Source organism: Lissotriton vulgaris, chromosome 3_1, assembly GCF_964263255.1.
Source record: "Lissotriton vulgaris chromosome 3_1, aLisVul1.2, whole genome shotgun sequence".
Lineage (NCBI taxonomy): Eukaryota > Metazoa > Chordata > Amphibia > Caudata > Salamandridae > Lissotriton > Lissotriton vulgaris.
This window is the reverse complement of record NC_141689.1, coordinates 338,888,059-338,909,289: the sequence shown is the minus strand read 5'-3', so window position 1 is coordinate 338,909,289 and position 21,231 is coordinate 338,888,059. Positions and strand designations below refer to the sequence as shown.

Sequence of the window (21,231 nt, the reverse complement as noted above, 5' to 3'; positions counted from 1 at the left end):
CAGAAGCAGGAGGTCAGACTTGTGTCTGTGGCAGCAGCATCCATTTTGTGATGCTGAGGCTCTAGTTAACCCCTTCCACACTCATGACGAGCTGGGCTCGTCATGGTGTAGCCTCCTCGTACACTGATGACGAGCCCAGCTCGTCATAAAACAATGAAATAGAGCAATCTCCAGCACAGGAGGGGAATTGCCTTAGCAGCCATGGGGTTAACTTTAACCGGGAATAGTAGGAACAACATGTCTTCTCCCTCTAGAAGGGTGGAATGCTACCCCCGTCGCCAGGACTGGCGAGGGGGTAGTATTCCAAATCGTATAATAATAATAAATGATAATTACGCACTTATATAGCGCACGACTACCCGGAGGCATCTCGGCGCTTGTACGAATACCGCAGAGGAACCCTTCATGGCCTTTCCCTGTGAGAAGCCCACTCCTGGGCACCCCCAAGGTGAAGTCCGGCATCCTCAGCGTTGTTGGGGCAGTTGTAGAGATTAAGCAAGCTATTGCCCAGAGGTGCAGAGTGGGGCTCATGATCAGAATGGGCACCGAGGCGAGAATTATCAGGTCCGAGGAAATTGAGCCCGAGACCTGCCGAGGTGGGAATTGAACCCTGGTCCCGGCCAGACTACTGCATCAGGGTCTGCCGCTCTAACCATTGAGCCACACTTCTCTAAATCGTATGACACCTACCTCGACTTGTTTTGATAAAGCCAAACCATAGTTAACATTTAACCGGGAGGTTCATAATGTGCTTAAGAGTATATGGTATGGCAATATCCTAGAACAGCTATAAGGACATGGTTCCGAAAGCTGCAGACAGGCTCAGGTCATGCTAGAGCACCATCGCACATAAAACCAAGCACTCTGCCTTCAGGATTGTTAAGGCCTGCCATAGGAGTGACTTATAGGTGTACATGTGTCTTGATATAAGGTTAGATATAGGTATACTATATCTAAAGCAAAGGGTGATTACACTTCCTTGCCCCAGCTGAGTGATCAGCCAGTTGTGTCAATTTGGGTGGCCAGCCATGGGTGGCATAATACATGCTGCAGCCCCTGGTAGGTCTTGGATGCACCTATGCCCAGGGTACCTATAATACACTGTACAGGGGCTCATAAGGTGACCCAGTATCCAATTGGAGATGTACCTAGGGTACATGGAGTCCATTTTAAAGAGAGAGCAGATAGCCTGGGGCCCTGATTAGCAGGATCCCAGGCCAACTAAGTGGAAAACCAGCTAAACACTAGGCAATAAATCTGGGGTAACAATAGTCAGGTATCCCCCTTCCTACACTCTTTAGCTAGTAAACGCTGCTGTTCGTCCTACGTACCTTGCTGGTTATTTTGGAAGGAGGAAATTTTAAAAAGCTGTTTTAGCGATGTTCTCATACAGTTTGTCCTGATTTTCTATACTGCAACATTTACCTGCTTTTATGAAAAACTGAATATTGTGTTAACCACTAGTTAACATTCAAAGCTTGCAAACCACCTTAGTTTCACGTTTTACTTCAACTGACTCTTGTATTTTTTAATACCTTTATGGCTCTTGTTATTCCTTGCCATATAGCTTGTCAGGTGACGCTAAGTTATAAATCCCAAGTGCAAAGGTCCCGATGGCTTGTCCTTCTGAGGCAGCTGCATTTTCAAGCATCGCTGATTTCCTTTATATATTACAGTGTAGACTGCCCGCGTTCCGTGATCTCTAGAAAACAAACTGATCGGCTTGTTTGAAGCTCTGCAGAGACTTATAGCAGGCAAGCAGCGAGTGTTTCACGTAGGTGGATGCACTATAGAGCTAAATGTGGTTACTTTAAAAAACAATTGTTGCTCTATTCTTGTCTTTCCTGCCATCCTCCCACCACCCTCTGACACAGGCGCAGGCTCCCCAGTAACTTATTAAAGGTAAGCAGCGGGTGTTACATGTAGGTGGCTACACTACGGAGCAGAGTGTGGTGAATTTATTTTAAAACAAATTGGTTACTTTGCTACCGATGTTGCTTTCGCACTCCAGACGCAAAGGCAGGCTAAGCAGAAACATATTAAAGGTGAGCACCGGGTGTTTAATGGAGGTCTCCTGGTCAACGTTTCGCGAGTCATAGAAACATTTACATTAGCCTACTGTTCCATTTGCACTGATCAATTATTCAGTAGCGCGTTTATCTACTGCGCAATAAGGCGACTTCCTCCTCATATCTCGGTTTGAGGGCCTGACACTGATCAATGCAGTGTGCGCCTTTCTCCATGAATCATGCTGCGAAGTTCACGTCGCCCTTGCTGGGGCTGACTGCAGCATGCAGGCGGGTGGGGGGGCTGTCTGGGATGGGGAGGAGGGAGCTCCCCACAGCCGCGGCCTGGTGTTGATATGTTAAACAGACTCTTGTTTAAATAACTGATGGCCAATTGCTGGCAGTAACAGTTCCTTTTAGTACAGTCAGAGTAATTGGCTTGAGAGACAATTGATGTCTGGAGCTGGGGAAGGTGGGCACCCCTATCCCTGCCTTGAACATTGCTCTCCCCCTGCAAGTGGCAGATGGTGACATTTGAAAGTGGTGGGGACGTAAAACAGTATCTATCTATCTATCTATCTATCTATCTATCTATCTATCTATCTATCTATCTATCTATCTATCTATCTATCTATCTACCTCACTCTTTCTACCTATCCATCTATCTATCTATCTATCGCCATCACTCTATCTATCTATCGCGCTCACTCTGTCTATCTATCTATCGCCCTCACTCTATCTATTGCCCTCACTCTATCTATCGCCCTCCATCTATCTATCTATCTATCTATCTATCTATCTATCTATCTATCTATCTATCTATCTATCTATCTATCGATCGCCCGTACTAAATCTATTGCCCTCTATCTATCTATCGACCTCACTCTATCACCCTCTATCTATCGCCCTCTATCTATTGATCGCCCTCACTCTATCTATCTGTCTATCTATCTATCTATCACCCTCACTCTATCGCCCTCCCTCTATTTCTCTATCGCCCTCACTCTATCTATCGCCCTCACTCTATCTATCTATCTATCTATCTATCTATCTATCTATCTATTGCCCTCACTCTATCTATCACCCTCACTCTGTCTGTCTATCTATCTATCTCTATCTATCATCCTCACTCTATCGCCCTCACTCTATCTATCTATCTATCTATCTATCTATCCATCACCCTCACTCTATCGCCCTCACTCTATCTATCTATCTATCTATCTATCTATCTATCTATCTATCTATCTATCTATCTATCTATCTATCTATCTATCTATCTATCTATCTATCTATTTATCTATCACCCTCACTCTATCTATCTATCTATCTATTTATCTATCACCCTCACTCTATCGCCCTCACTCTCTTTCTATCTATCTATCTATCTATCTATCTATCTATCTATCTATCTATCTATCTATCTATCTATCTATCTATCTATCTATCTATCTATCTATCTCTCTATCGCCCTCACTCTATCTATCTATCGCCCTCACTCTATCTATCTGTCTGTCTATCTATCGCACTCACTCTATCGCTATCCCTCTATCTATCTATTGATTGCCCTCACTCTATCTATCTATCGCCCTCACTCTCTTGCCCTCTATCTATCGCCCTCTATCTATCTATCGCCCTCACTCTATCGCCCTCTATTTATCTATTGCCCTCTATCTATCTATCGCCCTCACTCTATCTATCTATCTATCTATCTATCGCCCTCACTCTATCTGTCTATCTATCGCCCACACTCTATCTATCTATCTATCTATCTATCTATCTATCTATCTATCTATCTATCTATCTATCTATCTATCGCCCTTACTCTATCTATCTATCGCCCTCACTGTATCTATCGCCCTCACTCTATCTATCTATCTATCTATCTATCTATCTATCTATCTATCTATCTATCTATCTATCACCCTTACTCTATCTATCTGTCTGTCTATCTATCGCCCTCACTCTATCTATCGCCCTCACTCTATCTGTCTATCTATCGGCCACACTCTATCTATCTATCTATCTATCTATCTATCTATCTATCTATCTATCTGTCTGTCTATTTATCGCACTCACTCTATCTATCGCCATCACTCTATCTATCTATCTATCTATCGCCCTTACTCTATCTATCTGTCTGTCTATCTATCGCACTCACTCTATCGCCCTCACTCTATCTGTCTATCTATCGCCCACACTCTATCTATCTATCTGTCTATCTATCTATCTATCTATCTATCTATCTATCTATCTATCTATCTATCTATCTATCTATCGCCCTCACTGTATCTATCACCCTCCCTCTATCTACCGCCCTCAATGTATCTATCTATTGCCCTCCCTCTATCTATCTATCGCACTCACTCCATCTATCTATCGCATCACCACAGCATCACTCAGCACCACCACAGCATCACTCAGGGGCACCATAACATCACTATGCGCTACCACAGCATTACTGAACGCCACAGCATCACTGAACGCCACAGCATCACTGAACGCCACAGCATCACTGAACGCCACAGCATCACTCGTCGCCACCACAGCATCACTCGTCGCCACCACAGCATCACTCGTCGCCACCACAGCATCACTCGTCGCCACTACAGCATCACTCGTCGCCACCACAGCATCACTCAGCGCCACCACAGCATCACTCAGCGCCACCACAGCATCACTCAGCGCCACCACTGCAGCAATCTGTGCAACCATTCAACAACAACTGGTTCAAATATGTTCTCTCAATTCAAGCTTTATTACAAATGTCACAAAAAGATGTTAATATTTCACTTCTGTTCTTGGATTTTCGTCACAATAAAATACACTGAACATAATCTTCACAAAAGCTATTTACAAAAAATTAAGCTATTGCCATTATAAATTACAATAACTTTTATTTAAGTATTAATTATTTAAAAAAATAAAAGCCATTGTTATTTGTAATATCAATACATCTAAGTCACGTAAATACAACACATATTGCATTACAAATGCTATAGGTGTCACATTTGCGAAAGTTAAAACTATTGGCATTGTAAATGACAAAGCTAATAATTTCGCTATTTTCAAAACCAACACATAAATAAAAAATGTGTCATTTACAAGACCAATATCTCAAACTTTCCTAATGCGAGACCTATTGCATTGCAAATGCTTGTTTTTCCTATGCACTTAGCCCATAGCTGGCTTTCCTACATTTCTTCTTTTTCTCAAGGGCTAAGGATACCGCTCCCTCCCAAAATGAAGTCGGTAATACTCCGAGCTTTACATACTTACAACAGCTCAGCTTCATTCCTGGTTAAACCGGATCGGTTTCCACGTGACTGGGGCCAGAGAACACTTATTGTAATATACTATACAAGTCATTGGCACTAGAAATGTTAAATTTGGTGTTGCGCTTCAGTTTGAGGCGAGTACAGCGAGACTGAGTCTCGGGAACTGGACCCTATTTTTAAAGGCAAGACAGGACAGCCCACTGCACTCATAACACAGTTTGTTTTCTTTTCTGTTTTATATGACGCGAACTCTACCGAAGGTATTGGAGCGCTTTACATAGCACCCGTTAAGTTACAGAAGGACGCATTCATTTTTGTGGGCACGAGGAGATTAAGTGACTTGCCCAGAATCACAGGATGTTGAGCGTCCCTGCCGAGACTCGAGCCTGGTTCCACAGCTCCAAACTCGGCAGCTCTGGCCTAACAAACCTTTTCCATGTGCGCAGTTACGGTGTCTAGCAAGACACGAGGTTACCGTATTTCTTATTAAAGGATATTGTGAAACTGCCAACCAGATTGTAAAGCCTCACATTGGCTTAATCCACATAAAGCATGAGCACAGCGTGTCTGAGGGTGGGATTACTGTTTAAAGTGCAGCGAATGGTGGGCCACCGGCCCAGATGTATTCCAGATTTCCAGGAGTAATTCACCAGTACGCTGTAAACACAACGGGTCCGTATCTCTGCAGCGGTTACCTTCGTGCACAACCACATTTCGTGGAAACACTTACCTGGTGTGTCAGAATATTCACTACAAAAATATCAGTCACTGCCGAACCACTGAAAGCTATGCTTGGCTCCAAACTAATGGACCTCGAAGATAAGATATAATCTAGTTCTATTTTCATAGAACCTATTTAGGAGTCCACCATACAAAGTTAGGCATTGCACCCAAACTCCCATCCGCTTGCTACCCTAGCACTGCATACCACACTTCATCCTTTTCTAAGCACTATAATTAAAATGACAAACATTGGCCATTTGATGGTGGTTCCTACCACAGAAGGGTGGAAGGCTTGGGATGAGATCAAGAACCTAACATTTGGCGTCCGCGAGTGTTCAGCTCACTGAGCTTTCCTTCGGGCTAGCCGACTTTCTGATAGAGCACATCAAGAGGTGAAAACCCATTCTAAAATTCACTGGCTCTGTACAGACGTCAGACCGAGGCAGGAGCAGTTTACACAGTAAATCGAAAACAAGCATTGGCATAGCCAATAGGTCTCGCCTTTGGGACCTTATAAGTGTTTAGCCATGCAACAGGTGATGTTGTTGCACCAAGGATATTATGCTGCATAACTAAATATTTATAGGTCCCAAAGGTGAGACCTATTAGCTATGCCAATGCTTGTTTAAATGTGCTATACTGGTATAGACCTTTAACGTGAAATTAATTTTACTGTATGTTTTAACAGTACACTTTATGATTATTTTAGTCTAAGAAAGTACCGTTTGAGTAATGTGTTAAGATTCGAAATGCTTTGTGTTAGTTTGTGTTAAAGGTTAAGAGTTCGATCTAAGAAAACCTATTTCTTGTATCTTAGTGTCTGAGCAGACAAACTTTGCCTTTCTTTTCAGTGGGGACCATGGGGAAGTATCTGTCCCTTGCTCGGCAATAGTAGAGACCATTTTATACAAGCATCAGAGGCTGTGTCGATGCCTTCTGATTCAGTGTTGAGCGAGTGGGTTTAAATATATCCTAACAAAACACTTAGAATTCATTGAAATAACTTTTGTTAAAAGCGTGTTTATCAGTTAAGATAAGCTAGTGACCAACATTAAAACAAAGAGAACCATAAGATCCTCTTTAAAAAACTTCATATGAAGTAAGATAGTTATGAAGCCTCTGACATTTCTCAGTTATGGTCAATTGCGTTACTATAAATAAATACACTGCTTATGCCCTCACACATGACACCCTGGATGATTTCACCGGTTGCTAGTAAGCGCTGCTTGTAATTTGCAGTAACTTCCAAAAGTTTGTGATGTCATCATCTATGATAATTTGCAGTTTTAATTTTTTTTAAATATTTATGGTAACTGTAAAATAAGCGTTTTACTGCATGTAAACTATGCAGAGAGTTTATTCTTTTTTGTTGTTCTTAATTTTCTTTATTGGCATTTCAAGAAAGAACAAACATTACAACCCAGCATGGGCAGTTGTTACATCCCTATCATAAGAATCTAATATTACATTAAACGACAAATTCACAGTTCCAACTTTGTCATTGTACATCCCAATCGGTACGAAATAAGAGAATTATCGAAGGCGTGTGGGCACCCAAGACTTAAGAAAATTAATTTTCACTCCTTGTTTCTCAAAAACGCCACTTATTGTAAGATAGGTGTGACTTATCGATGACATTAGACTGCTCGTATAGACGCGACTCCCTTTACCTGACTTTACCCACCACTTATTCTACCCACTCATATTTATGAATCCCCAATTGTCCCCAAGGAACCCTCCCTATTTTCTTGACGTGTCCGTGCCCACTCCACAAATGGCCCCCATATGTCTCTCGAACCTGAATGCCGATGGCATCATCTCCCAAAATGTGGTTAATTGCGTGTGCCCAAATATTACATTCTGGATCCACTCTTTAATTGAAGGGACTTCCCTTCCGTAGCATGGACTTTGTGAAACGCTACTGGCGTGTCTTTTACATATCCCAGTACAGGGTCCGGATCGCCAAGTGTGCCAATTATATCATGAATGGTAGTGAATATGTTGGGCGGAGAGTTTATTCTTATCATGTTTCTTACTAATCTTGGTAAACTACCATCAATAAACTTGTTTTAAGTAAATGCACCTCTCGCTCGCACACTCTTTGACCTTCTCATGGGTTCACTTTTGGGTGCATGGGTTTGTGCACCAGTGTATATTCATGTTTTTATTGTACTGCTTCGTCCCAAGACGTGTCTTTGTGATAATTATCAGTTGTATGCTGTTTTTTTCCCTTTTTCTAATTCTCAGCTTTATCTTACAGATCCAATTGAAGAGGAGGATGCAGATGCGCTTTTTAGCTCTGTTCAAGAAATGCTGAAGGCTGCAGTGATGGCTGAGGCTGATATTCTATCAGAAACATTTTTACTTTTGATTGAAGCAGCTAAAGATCTTAGCAAAGGGTTGAGTGGTTTAGTGCCCGAAAAGCTGTATCTTCCAGCACCTCCGTTGTACTGCCCCCAGCCAGCCTGTGTAAGTGAGGTAAGCTTGGCCAAGACCTTATTCCAGTTATAACATGTGAACCTGGAATTTACCTTCTTCATAGTTTCATGCTGTCTGTGTACCACCCCAGCAGACCCCTTTTGCTGTCTTCTGGCAGAATCCTTCTGCGTGTTTCTCTTGACTGACTTTGCAGGAGTATTTGATTACATTTTAAACATTCTCCACAGTCTTTTTCCGTGTTACCAATAGGAAGTTAATATGTTTCTGCCAGGACCAAATGTGCACTCCTGTTTCCTCTCACAGGTAATAGTTGATGACCATTATAGTTCGAGGCTTAGTTGAGGCCAAACCATAAGTCATCCACGTATGAATTATCCAGATTGATGTTCTTGTGTCGGTTTTTACTAAATGTAGTTTCTGTCAGTGACATGGAACTTTAGACATTGGCTCTCCTGTTGAGGCTGTACTTCATGTAGCAGTGAGCCAAAGGAAGCATGTTCTTATCTCAAAACACAGATCAATTTTTCTGATATTTATGACTCATTGTGCAATACTTATAGTTATTTAGTAACCTACTGATGAATCAATCAGTCAGTAGATTTGTGGAGCACTCCTTGTCACCCATGAGGTTATCCAGGCGCTGGCAGGGTTCCAGGTGATCAGCCGAATAGCCAGGTCTTCAGGGACTGCTGGAACTCTGGAAGAGATGGGGAGGTCCGGAGATGAAAGTGTAGCTTGTTTCATGTCTTTGCTGTTAGGTAGGAGAAGGAGTGACCTCTGCATCTGCTATGTTTGATGCAGAGAATGAGGGTTAGAGAAAGGGACGCGGAACAGAGGTGTCCAGTGGGCTAATGGAAGTTCAGGCCATGGTTCAAATAGTCAGGTCGCAGTTATGTAGGGTCTTGTATGCATGGGTCAAGAGCCTGAACTCTGGCATTGTTTTTGCACAGGGAGCCAGTGGAGTTCCATGAGGCAGTTGGTGTTGTGGGTTCAGCATTCTGAATGGTCTGTAGTCGTCAGAGGAGGAGAACTGCAATCCTTGTGTAGAGCAATGCCGTAGTCCAGTCAGCTAGAGATGATGGCCTGGGTGATTGTGCGTCTTGGACTTTGGGGTAGCCTTTTGAATATCTTACAAAGCATGCAGAGGATGAAGAAGCAGGAGGAGGAGACAGAGTTGACCTGCGTCAACCTGGTTAGCTTGTTGTCCGGAATAATGCCTATATTCCTAGTATGGTCAGTGGGGGTAAAAGTAGGTCAGAGTTCTGAGGGCCACCAGGATACATCCAATGGTGAGCTTTGTTTCCGAAAATCAGTACCTCTGTTTTGTCCATGTTGAGCTTCTTAAAGTTGTTCTTCATCCAGTGGGCGACGTCTGACCCGCAGTTGTGGAAGTTGGTCATGGTTGTTGGTGGTGTTTTCAGAGAGGATGAGTTGTGTATCATTGGCATATACTGTGATGTTGAGTCCATAGGGTTTGGCAATGCAGGCCAGAGGTGTTATAAGTGTTGAAGATGGTGGGGCTGAGCGAGGATCCTTGGGGTAATCCAAAAATGATTTCCTTGGGTTCAGAGGTGAAGGGGGGGGGGGGGGGAGGCCGACTTTTTGCGTTCCTCCGATGAGGAAAGAGGCTAACCATCTAAGAGTACCTCCTTGCATGCCTATGTTGTACAGCCTTTATATGAGTTTGTGGTCGGAGACTGTATAGAAGGCTGCTGAGAGATTTAAGAGGATCAGAGCTGCAGCCTCTCCTTGGTCAAGTACGGCTTGGATGTTACCAATAGCGGCGATGAGGCTGTTTTGGTGCTGTGGTCACTGCGGAATCCGGATTGGGGGTCGTCGAGTAAGGGTTTCCATTCCAGATGCAAGGAGAGTTTTTGGTTGGTAGCTTTTTCTAATATTTTTGTAGTGTAGTTCCTATATTCCCAATAGGCTCTGCACATTGGAATAACATATACTATAGTTTAGACGTAGGACTGAGGTCGACTAGGTCTCTATCGTATATATTAGACTTAATAGTGAGTGCCAGCTAGCTCAGAGGCCACTAGAAACTTTCTCAAATTCACAAGAAGGGATTCGTTTCTGACAACCGCATAAACATGACAACTTTGTTTCCCAAGAATAAGAAATCAATCTCTAGAGTCGCGTAAACAATAGATAACTATTTTACCCAGTCAATCGTGCATGCTTCGTTTCACCCGAGGTGCCGAAAAAATAGAGACAGCGTTTTTAATAAAAAGTATTTATTGAACAGTCTTCTTTCTGAAGCATAAGAAATGTACTGCTACAATCGTAATACTGGTTATAAAGTACAAGGTATATAATACGAAAAGTAGTACTGTAAAAGCATGATATGGTTTCTAAGCCATAAATTGCCTTAAAACATATAAAATACATACAGTGATAAATTAATGACTAAAAGTCCTCAACTGGTGCTTCTAAAATATGCCTACCTAACCTAAGTCTAGTACAAGGGAAGAAGTAAGTGAGGAGTAACTTTATTTTAGTGTTTCTCTGCCAAGAATCTATCCAAGAATTCTCTAAGGGTCTAATCAGCTCTGTACCTTGGTTTAGAATGAAGGAGGTCTTGTATCTCTCTCTCAGGACTCAATTTCCCAGCAACTCGCAAGGGTAACCTGGAAACACTGGAGCTGGATTTCTCGGCTGGAGAAAAGACAGAGTCTCTCAGTGCGTCTGCTGGAGGGTCGGCTTCCTTCGGTACTTGCTGCTGCAGGCGTCGGGCAAGTAGATAGTCGATCTGCTCCAAACCACCGTGTGTTTGTCTGGGCAAATGTAGGCATAATTATACTTTGAAGGTGCCGAGTTTGACCTATGATTGGACTTAATAACGTCATTGAAGACTCAGTTCTTCGAAAACTCCACAATTTCCTAGATAAATTAGTATTCAGGCAAGGGGATGTCCCTAGCTTCTGAAAGCGGGTTTCTCTAAGAAATCGGTGTTGATTCTCGGAACTTAGTGGAAGTAGCCATGCCGTATTTAGGCTGCATAGGCTCAGTCTAAATATGGTAATGATTTCTATGCCTATATAAGGATCGGGTAATTTATACCTATATAAGGGCATGAATCTGGAAAATTACACTAGGGTCCTAGATTCATTTACAACACACCACTCCATGATTTTAAGTTCAATAAAACTAAATGTATAAGCACTGAACATATCTAAGGTAAGTGTTTACAATCCCACCCAAAGTACAAATTGCTTTTGAAAATGTTTGTTCACATGAAATGAGTATAGACTGTATCGAAAATACAAACAAATCTCCACAGATATGAAGCATATTATGAGAGCATACATTCTAACATTTACGAAAATAGGAAATTACATTCATGAAAAGTCTCTTAAGTTACAGAAAAAAAAGTCGAGACCATCCCATAGCATAATATTTAAACTGTTTCTTTTATAGGACAAGGCCAAATATTGTCATTAGGAAGTTTTCAAAAGAAATCTTGTCCTCTAAGAATAGTTCTACTTTAAGCAGATTACCTTGTGCCAAAGGTTTTATTTTGAAAAAAGTTCAAATTGTTAGATCGTTTGTTTTGAAAAAATGAAGGCCTAATTTCAGAGTTCAGGTAACGGTGTGTGCATGAGTCAAAAGTTATTCTCGGTGTCAGGAGAAAACATCAGATCGTCTTGGCTGGCAAAGAAACTGTCTACCATAGTAGGCGAAAGTGGGGTCACTTCAGTTAGCAGGTCAAATGTGCATAGATGAGGATCATTGCCGTCAGCGATTGAAGCATTAGCAATATCCGCAGTAGGTGGTACCTGTGTGCCTGTAGTGTCACGTATCTCACCCTCAGTTAGACTTGCCGGTGAGACCTCAATAAATGCCGTCATCAGAATTGGCAGCCGTTGGGGGCAACACGGTGCATGAGTGGTTACTGGAGCTAGCAAAGCGTCAACATCCGATGGCAGGACTGATGGAAGTGTAAGACAAATGTCCAACACGCATTCTTCTCCGCAAAGTAGGCATCGCAGAACAGGTAAGATGCAATCTTGCCAGATTGGTCTGAACGATAGAAACCAAGTTGTGTTCAGATCTCTTAAATGCGCCAAGCCAAGAATCTGTGTAATTCTCTCACGATACCTCATGGCAAGGAGGCATTGTTCCAAGGATGTATTCTTTGGAGGGGAGCGCGTGTGGGGTGATGAAGTCCGTGATGTCTTCACTGAATTTTGCGCGGGGTCCTGGTGGTCTGTAGAGGAGGGTGCCTCTGAGTGTGGTTGTGGGGTCGATGTGGATCTGGAAGTGAAGGTGTTCGGAGTTGGCGAGGTTGGCGTCAGAGCTGGTTGAGATGCGGATTGATTTCTTATGGACGATAGCGATTCCTCCTCCTGTGTGGCTGGTACGGTCTTTGCGAGTGATCTTATAGTCTTCAGGGATGGCAATGGTGATGTCTGGGGCGGAGGAAGCGTTCATCCATGTTTCCGTTAGGAAGGCGACGTCCGGGGAGGTGGTGTCTAGTAGGTTCCATAGGTCAATGGCGTGTCTGTGGACAGATCGGGTGTTGAGAAGGATGCATTGTAGGTGGTTGGGGTCGGGAATCTGTGGTGTGGTTGTAGCGGAGATGTTGTCGGTGCCGATGAATTTGCAGGAGTAGCAGGAGAAAGGTCCATGGGTGTGTCCAGGAGCGGCTTGGACGCAGTTGGGGGCGCGACCGGGGTTAAGGGCTAGGAGGGTGGCGGCATCGTAGGTAATGCGGGAGGGCTGGGCAGCGCGAGGGACAGGGGGTCTGGCGCTGGGCGCGGTCCAGGCGCGGACGGGCGTAGACGGGCTTACCTTTGGCGCACCTTCGGCGCGGATTGGGCGCGAACGCTGCGCGTGAACGCTGCACGCGGGAACTACTGTCATATATGGATAGTGGAGGGGGAGGGGCGAGGGCGTCTCAGCTGGGAGGCGGCACACGAGGACGACAACAAACAAACAAAATGGAGGCGGGGGGAGGAGAAGAGCGGAGCGCTATTGGTAAATGCGCTAACAATGTAAGGAAAGTACAAAATTGAAGGCTAGAGTGCTAATTCCACAAAGCGCTAAGCAAAGCACACAGCAGGCGATAAACAAATGTAACTGTGAAAGCGATTAATTCAGCAGAGCAGCGCTACGGTATTTGAGAGCTAGAGCGCTGATTCCACAAAGCACTAAGCAAAGCACACAGCAGGCGATAAACAAATGTGACTGTGAAAGCGATAATTCAGCAGAGCAGCGCTACGATACCAGGCTTCAGCCAGGGGCACAGGGAGCGACCACTCGGTCCGTGAGGAGGAGCGAGTCACAGCTTCTGCAGGGCGAGGAGCGCTATTAAAGTCTGTGGGAGGGCGTCTCAGCTGGGAGGCGGGTCGGGCACACGAGGACGACAACAAACAAACAAAATGGAGGCGGGGGGAGGAGCAGAGCGGAGCGCTATTGGTAAATGCGCTAACAATGTAAGGAAAGTACAAAATTGAAGGCTAGAGTGCTAATTCCACAAAGCGCTAAGCAAAGCACACAGCAGGCGATAAACAAATGTAACTGTGAAAGCGATTAATTCAGCAGAGCAGCGCTACGATATTTGAGAGCTAGAGCGCTGATTCCACAAAGCAATAAGCAAAGCACACAGCAGGCGATAAACAAATGTGACTGTGAAAGCGATAATTCAGCAGAGCAGCGCTACGATACCAGGCTTCAGCCAGGGGCACAGGGAGCGACCACTCGGTCCGTGAGGAGGAGCGAGTCACAGCTTCTGCAGGGCGAGGAGCGCTATTAAAGTCTGTGGGAGGGCGTCTCAGCTGGGAGGCGGGTCGGGCACACGAGGACGACAACAAACAAACAAAATGGAGGCGGGGGGAGGAGCAGAGCGGAGCGCTATTGGTAAATGCGCTAACAATGTAAGGAAAGTACAAAATTGAAGGCTAGAGTGTTAATTCCACAAAGCGCTAAGCAAAGCACACAGCAGGCGATAAACAAATGTAACTGTGAAAGCGATTAATTCAGCAGAGCAGCGCTACGATATTTGAGAGCTAGAGCGCTGATTCCACAAACCACTAAGCAAAGCACACAGCAGGCGATAAACAAATGTGACTGTGAAAGCGATAATTCAGCAGAGCAGCGCTACGATACCAGGCTTCAGCCAGGGGCACAGGGAGAGACCACTCGGTCCGTGAGGAGGAGCGAGTCAACTGTGGAGGGTGTACCGTGCAGGTGGCAAGAGAGGTTATTTGCAGAACCTTCGCAGGCTCCGTGTAAATTAATACCCCGGCACAAAAGTGTACCACTTAGTGAGTTCTTACAATTTTTACCACTAAGGAATACCTCTTTTACCCCACTCCAACATTTGTGTGTGTAAGGTAAAGTCCAGGTCGGCTTAATGTATCCTTTACCCAACCTTTCATACAGGCCCGCTGGTATATGCTGTAGACAATACTTGGAAAATCTTCACTGGTATCGTAATGGTGCCATGTATTATCCATTCAATGACAGGCATCTCAGAAACTGTCAATGGTAATCTTTCCAGTTTTTCAATGCTCAGCACCGTATAGTCTGCTCCTCTTTGTGCCAAAGACATTTGTTTATCTGTAAGGTTAAATACAGCAAACAATGACGTTGTGTTTTTTAGACGCCATTGCACGTAGCCTGAATGAAGATTTTGTAATGTCCAGCCTAGCTGCATTATAGAACGTAATTGAGACTGGCCATGTTGTAACATTAGCAAGTCCTGCTCTATTATGTCAATTGCAGATGATACAATGCTGTCCAAATAATATATTCTGGAGGACAGAGTCATTAACCCATTGTCCACTACAGAGAGAGTTTTCTCTAAATGAATACGATCAACTTCTCGTATTCTTTCTGCAGTTTCCATTTGCATTATTTTCCAAGCTTCGTTGTACGCAGCGTATATGAAACGTTTTTGACGTGGTTTGCGAGGCCCCTTTAAGAAATCTCACAAATCATTGCCTTCTTTAAGGAAAGATAAGTGTTGTTTGATTTCTGGAAGTGTAGATTTCTGTAGCCATTCAAGGCATAGCTTTCCTACACTGTAAGTAGTTACTATCCCTGGTTGTTGTCTCTGGGAGTATCTTGGATCTGCCTTATTCACTTTGAACCCTTGTGTTTTGTTCAGGAATCTATTTTGACAGTTATTCGTGTCTGTGGGCCAGATTAACCATTTTTTCCAATCAGGATTAGTTCTGTTTTGTTTCAAAATATAGGGTACGTCTATCTCCTCTTCTGTAGTATCATTACTGTCAGATGTTGGTTTAGGTATAGACGGTTTATTTAAGTCTTTTATCTTAGCCAGGCCAAGACAAGAAGTTTGTTGAACAGTGTCATTTAAAAACATTATTTGTTCTGGTATAATGCAGGATCTGAACAGGGCTTCTAAACTTTGCACCTGCCAGTCTTTTGTGCCCCTGACAGTTTTTGTCTCAATGTTGTCTTTCCAAAAGTCAAAATCTAATGTAGACAGCTGAGCATAAAAGTTTGCAGAATAAATTTGTTTAGTATTGGTCAACATTGTTTTCATTTCTGTCTTATTCAAAATTTTGAAATAAAACGTTTCTGGATTTGTAACATTGAACCCTGAGAAGTAATGAAACTTTTCATAAAATGTTTTTGAGCTACCTTTTGGCTGCGTTGGACAATGTTCCCATTGATTATAAGTAGAAACATTCCTAGGGCTTGCAGATTTATGCAAATAATGGTGACCATAGTGATCAAAACAATACATTTGTTCATAATCTGATGAACCTTCTAAGTATTCATGTAATGTAAATTTGACTGACATTTCTGAGTCTATCATCATGTTATTAACAGTTTCAAAGTCCCAATCATCAGAAAATATGCTGGGCAATACAAAGTCTCTCAAAGAAACCTTGAGCTGGTGTGGAATCTTCAGCAGTTCCACCGGGCCATAGATGTCATAATCAGTTCTGTCCCATGCTATACCACCAGGTATAGGAACGGCTGTGATGTTCACTGATGAGAGGTCTCTTTGTTCACGATGAGATGATTTGTGAGGTTTCAGGAGCAAGTTGATTTTCTTACTTGCTATGAGCCAGGGCAGGAGGAAAAGTACACCTAACACAATCCAAAATTCAATCCATGGTGAAACCAGATATGTTTTTTCAAGTCGATGAAAGAGTTCTGTTATTTTTTCTTTGAAAGTTTTATTTGCTGGCGTATCTTCAGGTTGACTGGGATCCTCAAAAAATGTATCAAAGTTGATGAAATAGCCAGAGGCAGTTCTGTCAATTGTTGGAATTGCATCAGGATTGTTATTAATCTTTGGAGCTGCTTCTTCCTTTGTCATATTGGTATAGTCAGAGGCTACATCATTGTAGACAGGCGTTTCTTGACAAACTGTTATTTGGGTTTCAAGAGGCACAATTTCCATGGCTTTGTTGCATAGTCCTTCTTTTCTTACTGCAGGTTTATCAAAGGTGATAAGTCTTTCAGTCTGAACCTCTTGGATTGTAGCAAGATTTGGTCGTCTGCTACATCTTAGGAGTCTACTGGGCCTACTACTTATTATTGGCCAAATGATGTGGTTTGACCAGGTCGATGGACACAACTCTGTTCTCCCTTTTACCAGCAAGGGGCGGTAGTACCACTGATCATGTTCCTTGGATTGCCAAGACAGGTACTGCTTTTCTGTAAGAAGGCCCAAATTCCTTCTTTCCCGCGATCTTTTCCCTGACTGGATCCCCAATCTTTGGAATCCAGACAGGTCTTGCTGGGACAGGTGGTTTTTATTCAGTGGTCGTTGGCTTCTGTATCGTGTTACTCAGACTTCTTCTTGTTTCATTTAAGTCCTGTAAAACAGCCAAACAATCTTTGACATCAAAGGGGTTTTGTTCCACCACTGAAGTTTGACAATCAAGGGCTTCGATTATCATTCTAGTACCAAACAGTAATTCATATGGAGTGATTCCACCCAGAGAATGTCTTGGCAGATTGTTAAGACTGTATTGGACACTTATTAGATGTTTGACCCACACATCACCGGAACCTAATATCTTAGCTGTTATGGATTGCTTTATGTCAATTTTTTTTCTTTCCACTATCGCATTACCCTCAGGATGGAAGGGACTAGAATACCGCAATGTAACGCCCAAGCTAGCCATGGCCTCCTTGTAAGCTCGAGAGCTAAATGCAGGACCCTGGTCAGAATGTAGCGTGCCGATAAAGACTCGCAAATCCTTTATAACAGTTCTGGCGTCAGCCGAGCGCTGGGGCCACATCCAAATGAATCGTGTCCTAGTAGTTGTGGGACCGCATCTATCCATAGTGACGTCTGCGTATAGATAGTCTAATGCTGTCTAACAATGGTGTCTGAGCTGGCCTGGCTACTTTGTAGTCCGGTATCTGGTGATCTTCAAAGCTATGATGTCTGTAACAGGTATCACAGTTTATTCCAAATTCGTAAAATTGGACGCTCATTCCTGGCCACCAGTACATCTCTTCTAATTCTATTAGAGATTTTAAGATCCCTTGATGTGTCAGACCCTCTTCCATATATGCTTCTTGAACCAAAGCAGCTCTCCGCTTCCTGTTTGGATTCACTCTGTCCCCCACTCCAGGGATTCGAGCAAAAGGAACAGAGTTTGCATCAATTATGTATGTATACGTGAGTGGATAGTTTAGAAGTAACGCTGCATAGTTGCCTTCCATTGAGGCTTTTACCGCTAGTAACGTTTCACCGTCTATTACTCTTTTTGAGCAAGTGATTGTAGTAACGGAAGCCGTTTGTACAGCTGCATTCATGGCCTCATCAGCCAATGAATTCCCTGCAACGTGAACTCCATCATGCTGATGACTCAGTGTGTGAATCACGTGAGTCTTTTGTAGTTCTTTCTGTAAAAGAACTATTTGTTCCCAAAGCATTTTATGCTTAATTGTGCCACCTTTCGCGTCTTTGAAACCATTTTGAACCCAGGTTTGCAGGTATTCGTTGTAAGACTGGATGCAGTAATATGAATCGCACACTATTAGTGTGGGGAATTCGTGATCGGTATTCTCGAGCGCCATCTTGAAAGCCTTTAGTTCAGCTCACTGAGCTGTACAGTCTCCGAGTGATTGAGTTTTAGTGAACATAGGTCTAAATCTACCTTTGTGCCAGCGACCCTTAACAATCGCGCACGCAGCACTATATGAGTGTTTACCCCCAATTGCGGGCTGTGCTGATCCGTCTGTATAAATCATACATCCGTAATATTCTAGAGGCAGAATCTCGGTCGGCAGAGGACATTTGTGTTCGTATTGTAGGAATTCTTGTGTCTTCAAATAGGGGTCAAAGACTTATTCAACGTCTGTTGCAGCAAGAGAGTTAACCCATTGTATCCATCTTGGATGTAAAGCTTTAGCATTTGGAATGCTCGCTTTCGTCACTGCTTCTAAAGCAGGTACAGGTGTAACGATCATTATGCGTTTACCCTGTGCGAGAGCTCTCTTTTGCTACTGCAGTTTGAACCACTGTCAGAATTTTTTCTGTAGAAGTGAATTTTATTTTAGCTTGTGTGTACAAGTGTGATTTGTATGCTATTGGTACCTTTTCACCTTCATTAAAGGTCAGGTACGTGAATCCGCATCTCCCTGGGATGATTCTAACTGTATTTTTGCTAATATGTCTGTTTGCACTGAACGCTAAATTTCTGTGTGTGTTTGAGTCTAATTAGTTGGTTTGAAATCAGGTTTGATTAGTTCGTAGAGCTGTTTAACCCTTTCTGCGTAGTTTAGAACATAAGTTCTTCCAAAATTCAGGAAACCTAGAATTGACTGTATGTTTTTCAGCGTCTTTGGAGGCTGGAGCAGTGCATATTTCTCTAGAAAGTTTGCTGCCAGGCTTTTGCCTTCACTTGAAAGTTCGTATCCTAAGAACAGGACGTTGTGGTGGGCAATTTGTGATTTCTTAAAATTTAATTTGTACCCTTCAAAAGCAAACCCAAGTATTATGGTGTTCACTCTTTTCTAGTGCCTGTCCAAATCATTGTCTGTAAGATAGATGTCATCCACATATTATAAGGCTTCATCATCGTACGTTTGTAGTAACTCTGTTACTCTGGCTGAAAATAACCCTGGACTATTCTTGAATCCCTGGGGGAGACGGCAAAATTGTCTCTGTTTCCCCATTATTGAGAAAGCGGTCAAATGCCTGCTTTCAGGTGCAATGTTTTGACAGAAACCCCCATTTGAAATATCTAATGTGGTTTTATATTTCTTCCGCACGATGTTATTCATCAATGCTGCACTGTGTGCATTTTGTACTGCAAATGTTTTGCAACAAGAGTTTAGATGTGTGTAATCCAATACTAGACGATATGAATTGTCAGGTTTGGAGACAGGAAACAAAGGATTGTTCATTGATGAGGTGCATGTTTCAATCACCCCTTGGTATTCAAGTTGATTTAACATCTCCCTGACCTGTTTTTTAGCTTCCTGTTTTACTGGAGACTGACTTTGTGCAGTGGGTTGATTTTTTTGTCCGGATTTTACAGTGAGGAGAATCCTAATCCCATCCTGCATGATTTTTATATAATGCTGGAGCTTGAGCTACTGCCCATTTCCTAGCATATGTGTATTTTATTTTAATTGGAATGGGATTTGAGAAGGCTGGAATAATTATCTCTTCGCCATGTGGGCACTCCCTGACAAATTCAGGTGGCCAGTCTTGTTCAGCTAGAAGAATGTCATTGCCCTTAGAGAGCTTCTCCCAAAAGAGTGCTCTTATTTTCCTAGTTATGTCCCCCTCCATCCGGAGTGTTACTTCATATAAATTGTGTGGTACACTAACCCTGGTGTCGGCAGTTTCAACTTGAATGCATTCATTCAAGTCCACGGTCTCCAGATGATCCGTCAAGATCCTGCGAACTATGGTGATTTCTGCTGCACTGTCTAGCATTGTCTGAACCAATTAAACGTTTTTGAGTTGTGTCCTCAGGATCCTTGGCATGTCTGATTCTTACGCTTGCTACCTTCTTGGTGAATTGAGTTTTCTTATTTTTTGGAGCGTGCTGTTATTCTTTGGACTTCACGCGTTCCTCTTTCTGTTCTGATCGTCCTCTTCTTTCGGATTTCTGCGAGAAAGGTACGAGAGGAACGTGTATCAGTATCTTGATATCTGTCAGGTTTTCTCCGATTATCCCTATTTCTAAGGTTATACCTTTTTTCAGAGGGCTCCCGTTGGGGAGATCTTCCTTTGGACTGAGAATGTTTCTCTTTAGGAAGTGTCTGTTTAGTATTTTCCCACTTCTTTTTATTAGTAGTGAGATTATTTTTAATAAAAACTTTTTCAGGATTTTCTGTTAATTCGGGTTTTACTGGTTTCCCACCCAAGCTATCTCTTCCTAGCTCTTCATAAGATTTTTCAATAATTCTAGCAAGCTCATATGGTTGGTCTGTTATATCTGTTTCTTTTAATTTTTGGCGGATTGCCACTGATGCTGCTTCACCTTTAATGTTGGCTAATAGTATAGCCGATGCCTGTTTGAAATCTTTTGATAATTTCATACCAAGATTTAAGGCAGGTTCTGGTCCGTATTCATTTTGAATCTGTCTCAGAACGTCTGGTATTACCGCCATGGACGGTACACCATATGTTTTTGTGTAGATTGAAGCAAAGATTGTACCCCAAGTGTACAGTCCTCCACCTGTGGTGCGATCCCCTTTGGTAAACAGATTGTCAGAATTCTGTGTTTCTCATGAGGTGTACTATCAGGGAATACTGCCTCGATTTGAGTAATTTTCTGAGCTAACCAGAACGGAATTTGTTCCCTCTTTGCGGGCAATTTACCAAT

At 43.0% G+C, this 21,231-nt stretch overlaps 1 protein-coding gene across 1 annotated transcript in view; it reads left to right on the top strand.

Annotated features, from left to right (window-relative positions):
- CPLANE1 (ciliogenesis and planar polarity effector complex subunit 1) overlaps positions 1-21,231 on the top strand; it is a 2,360,818-nt gene that overhangs the window by 778,886 nt on the left and 1,560,701 nt on the right. The window contains exon 19 of the mRNA XM_086960545.1: positions 8,265-8,482. Coding sequence (XP_086816671.1) covers positions 8,265-8,482 — 218 coding nt within the window. The remainder of the gene's footprint in view (positions 1-8,264; positions 8,483-21,231) is intronic.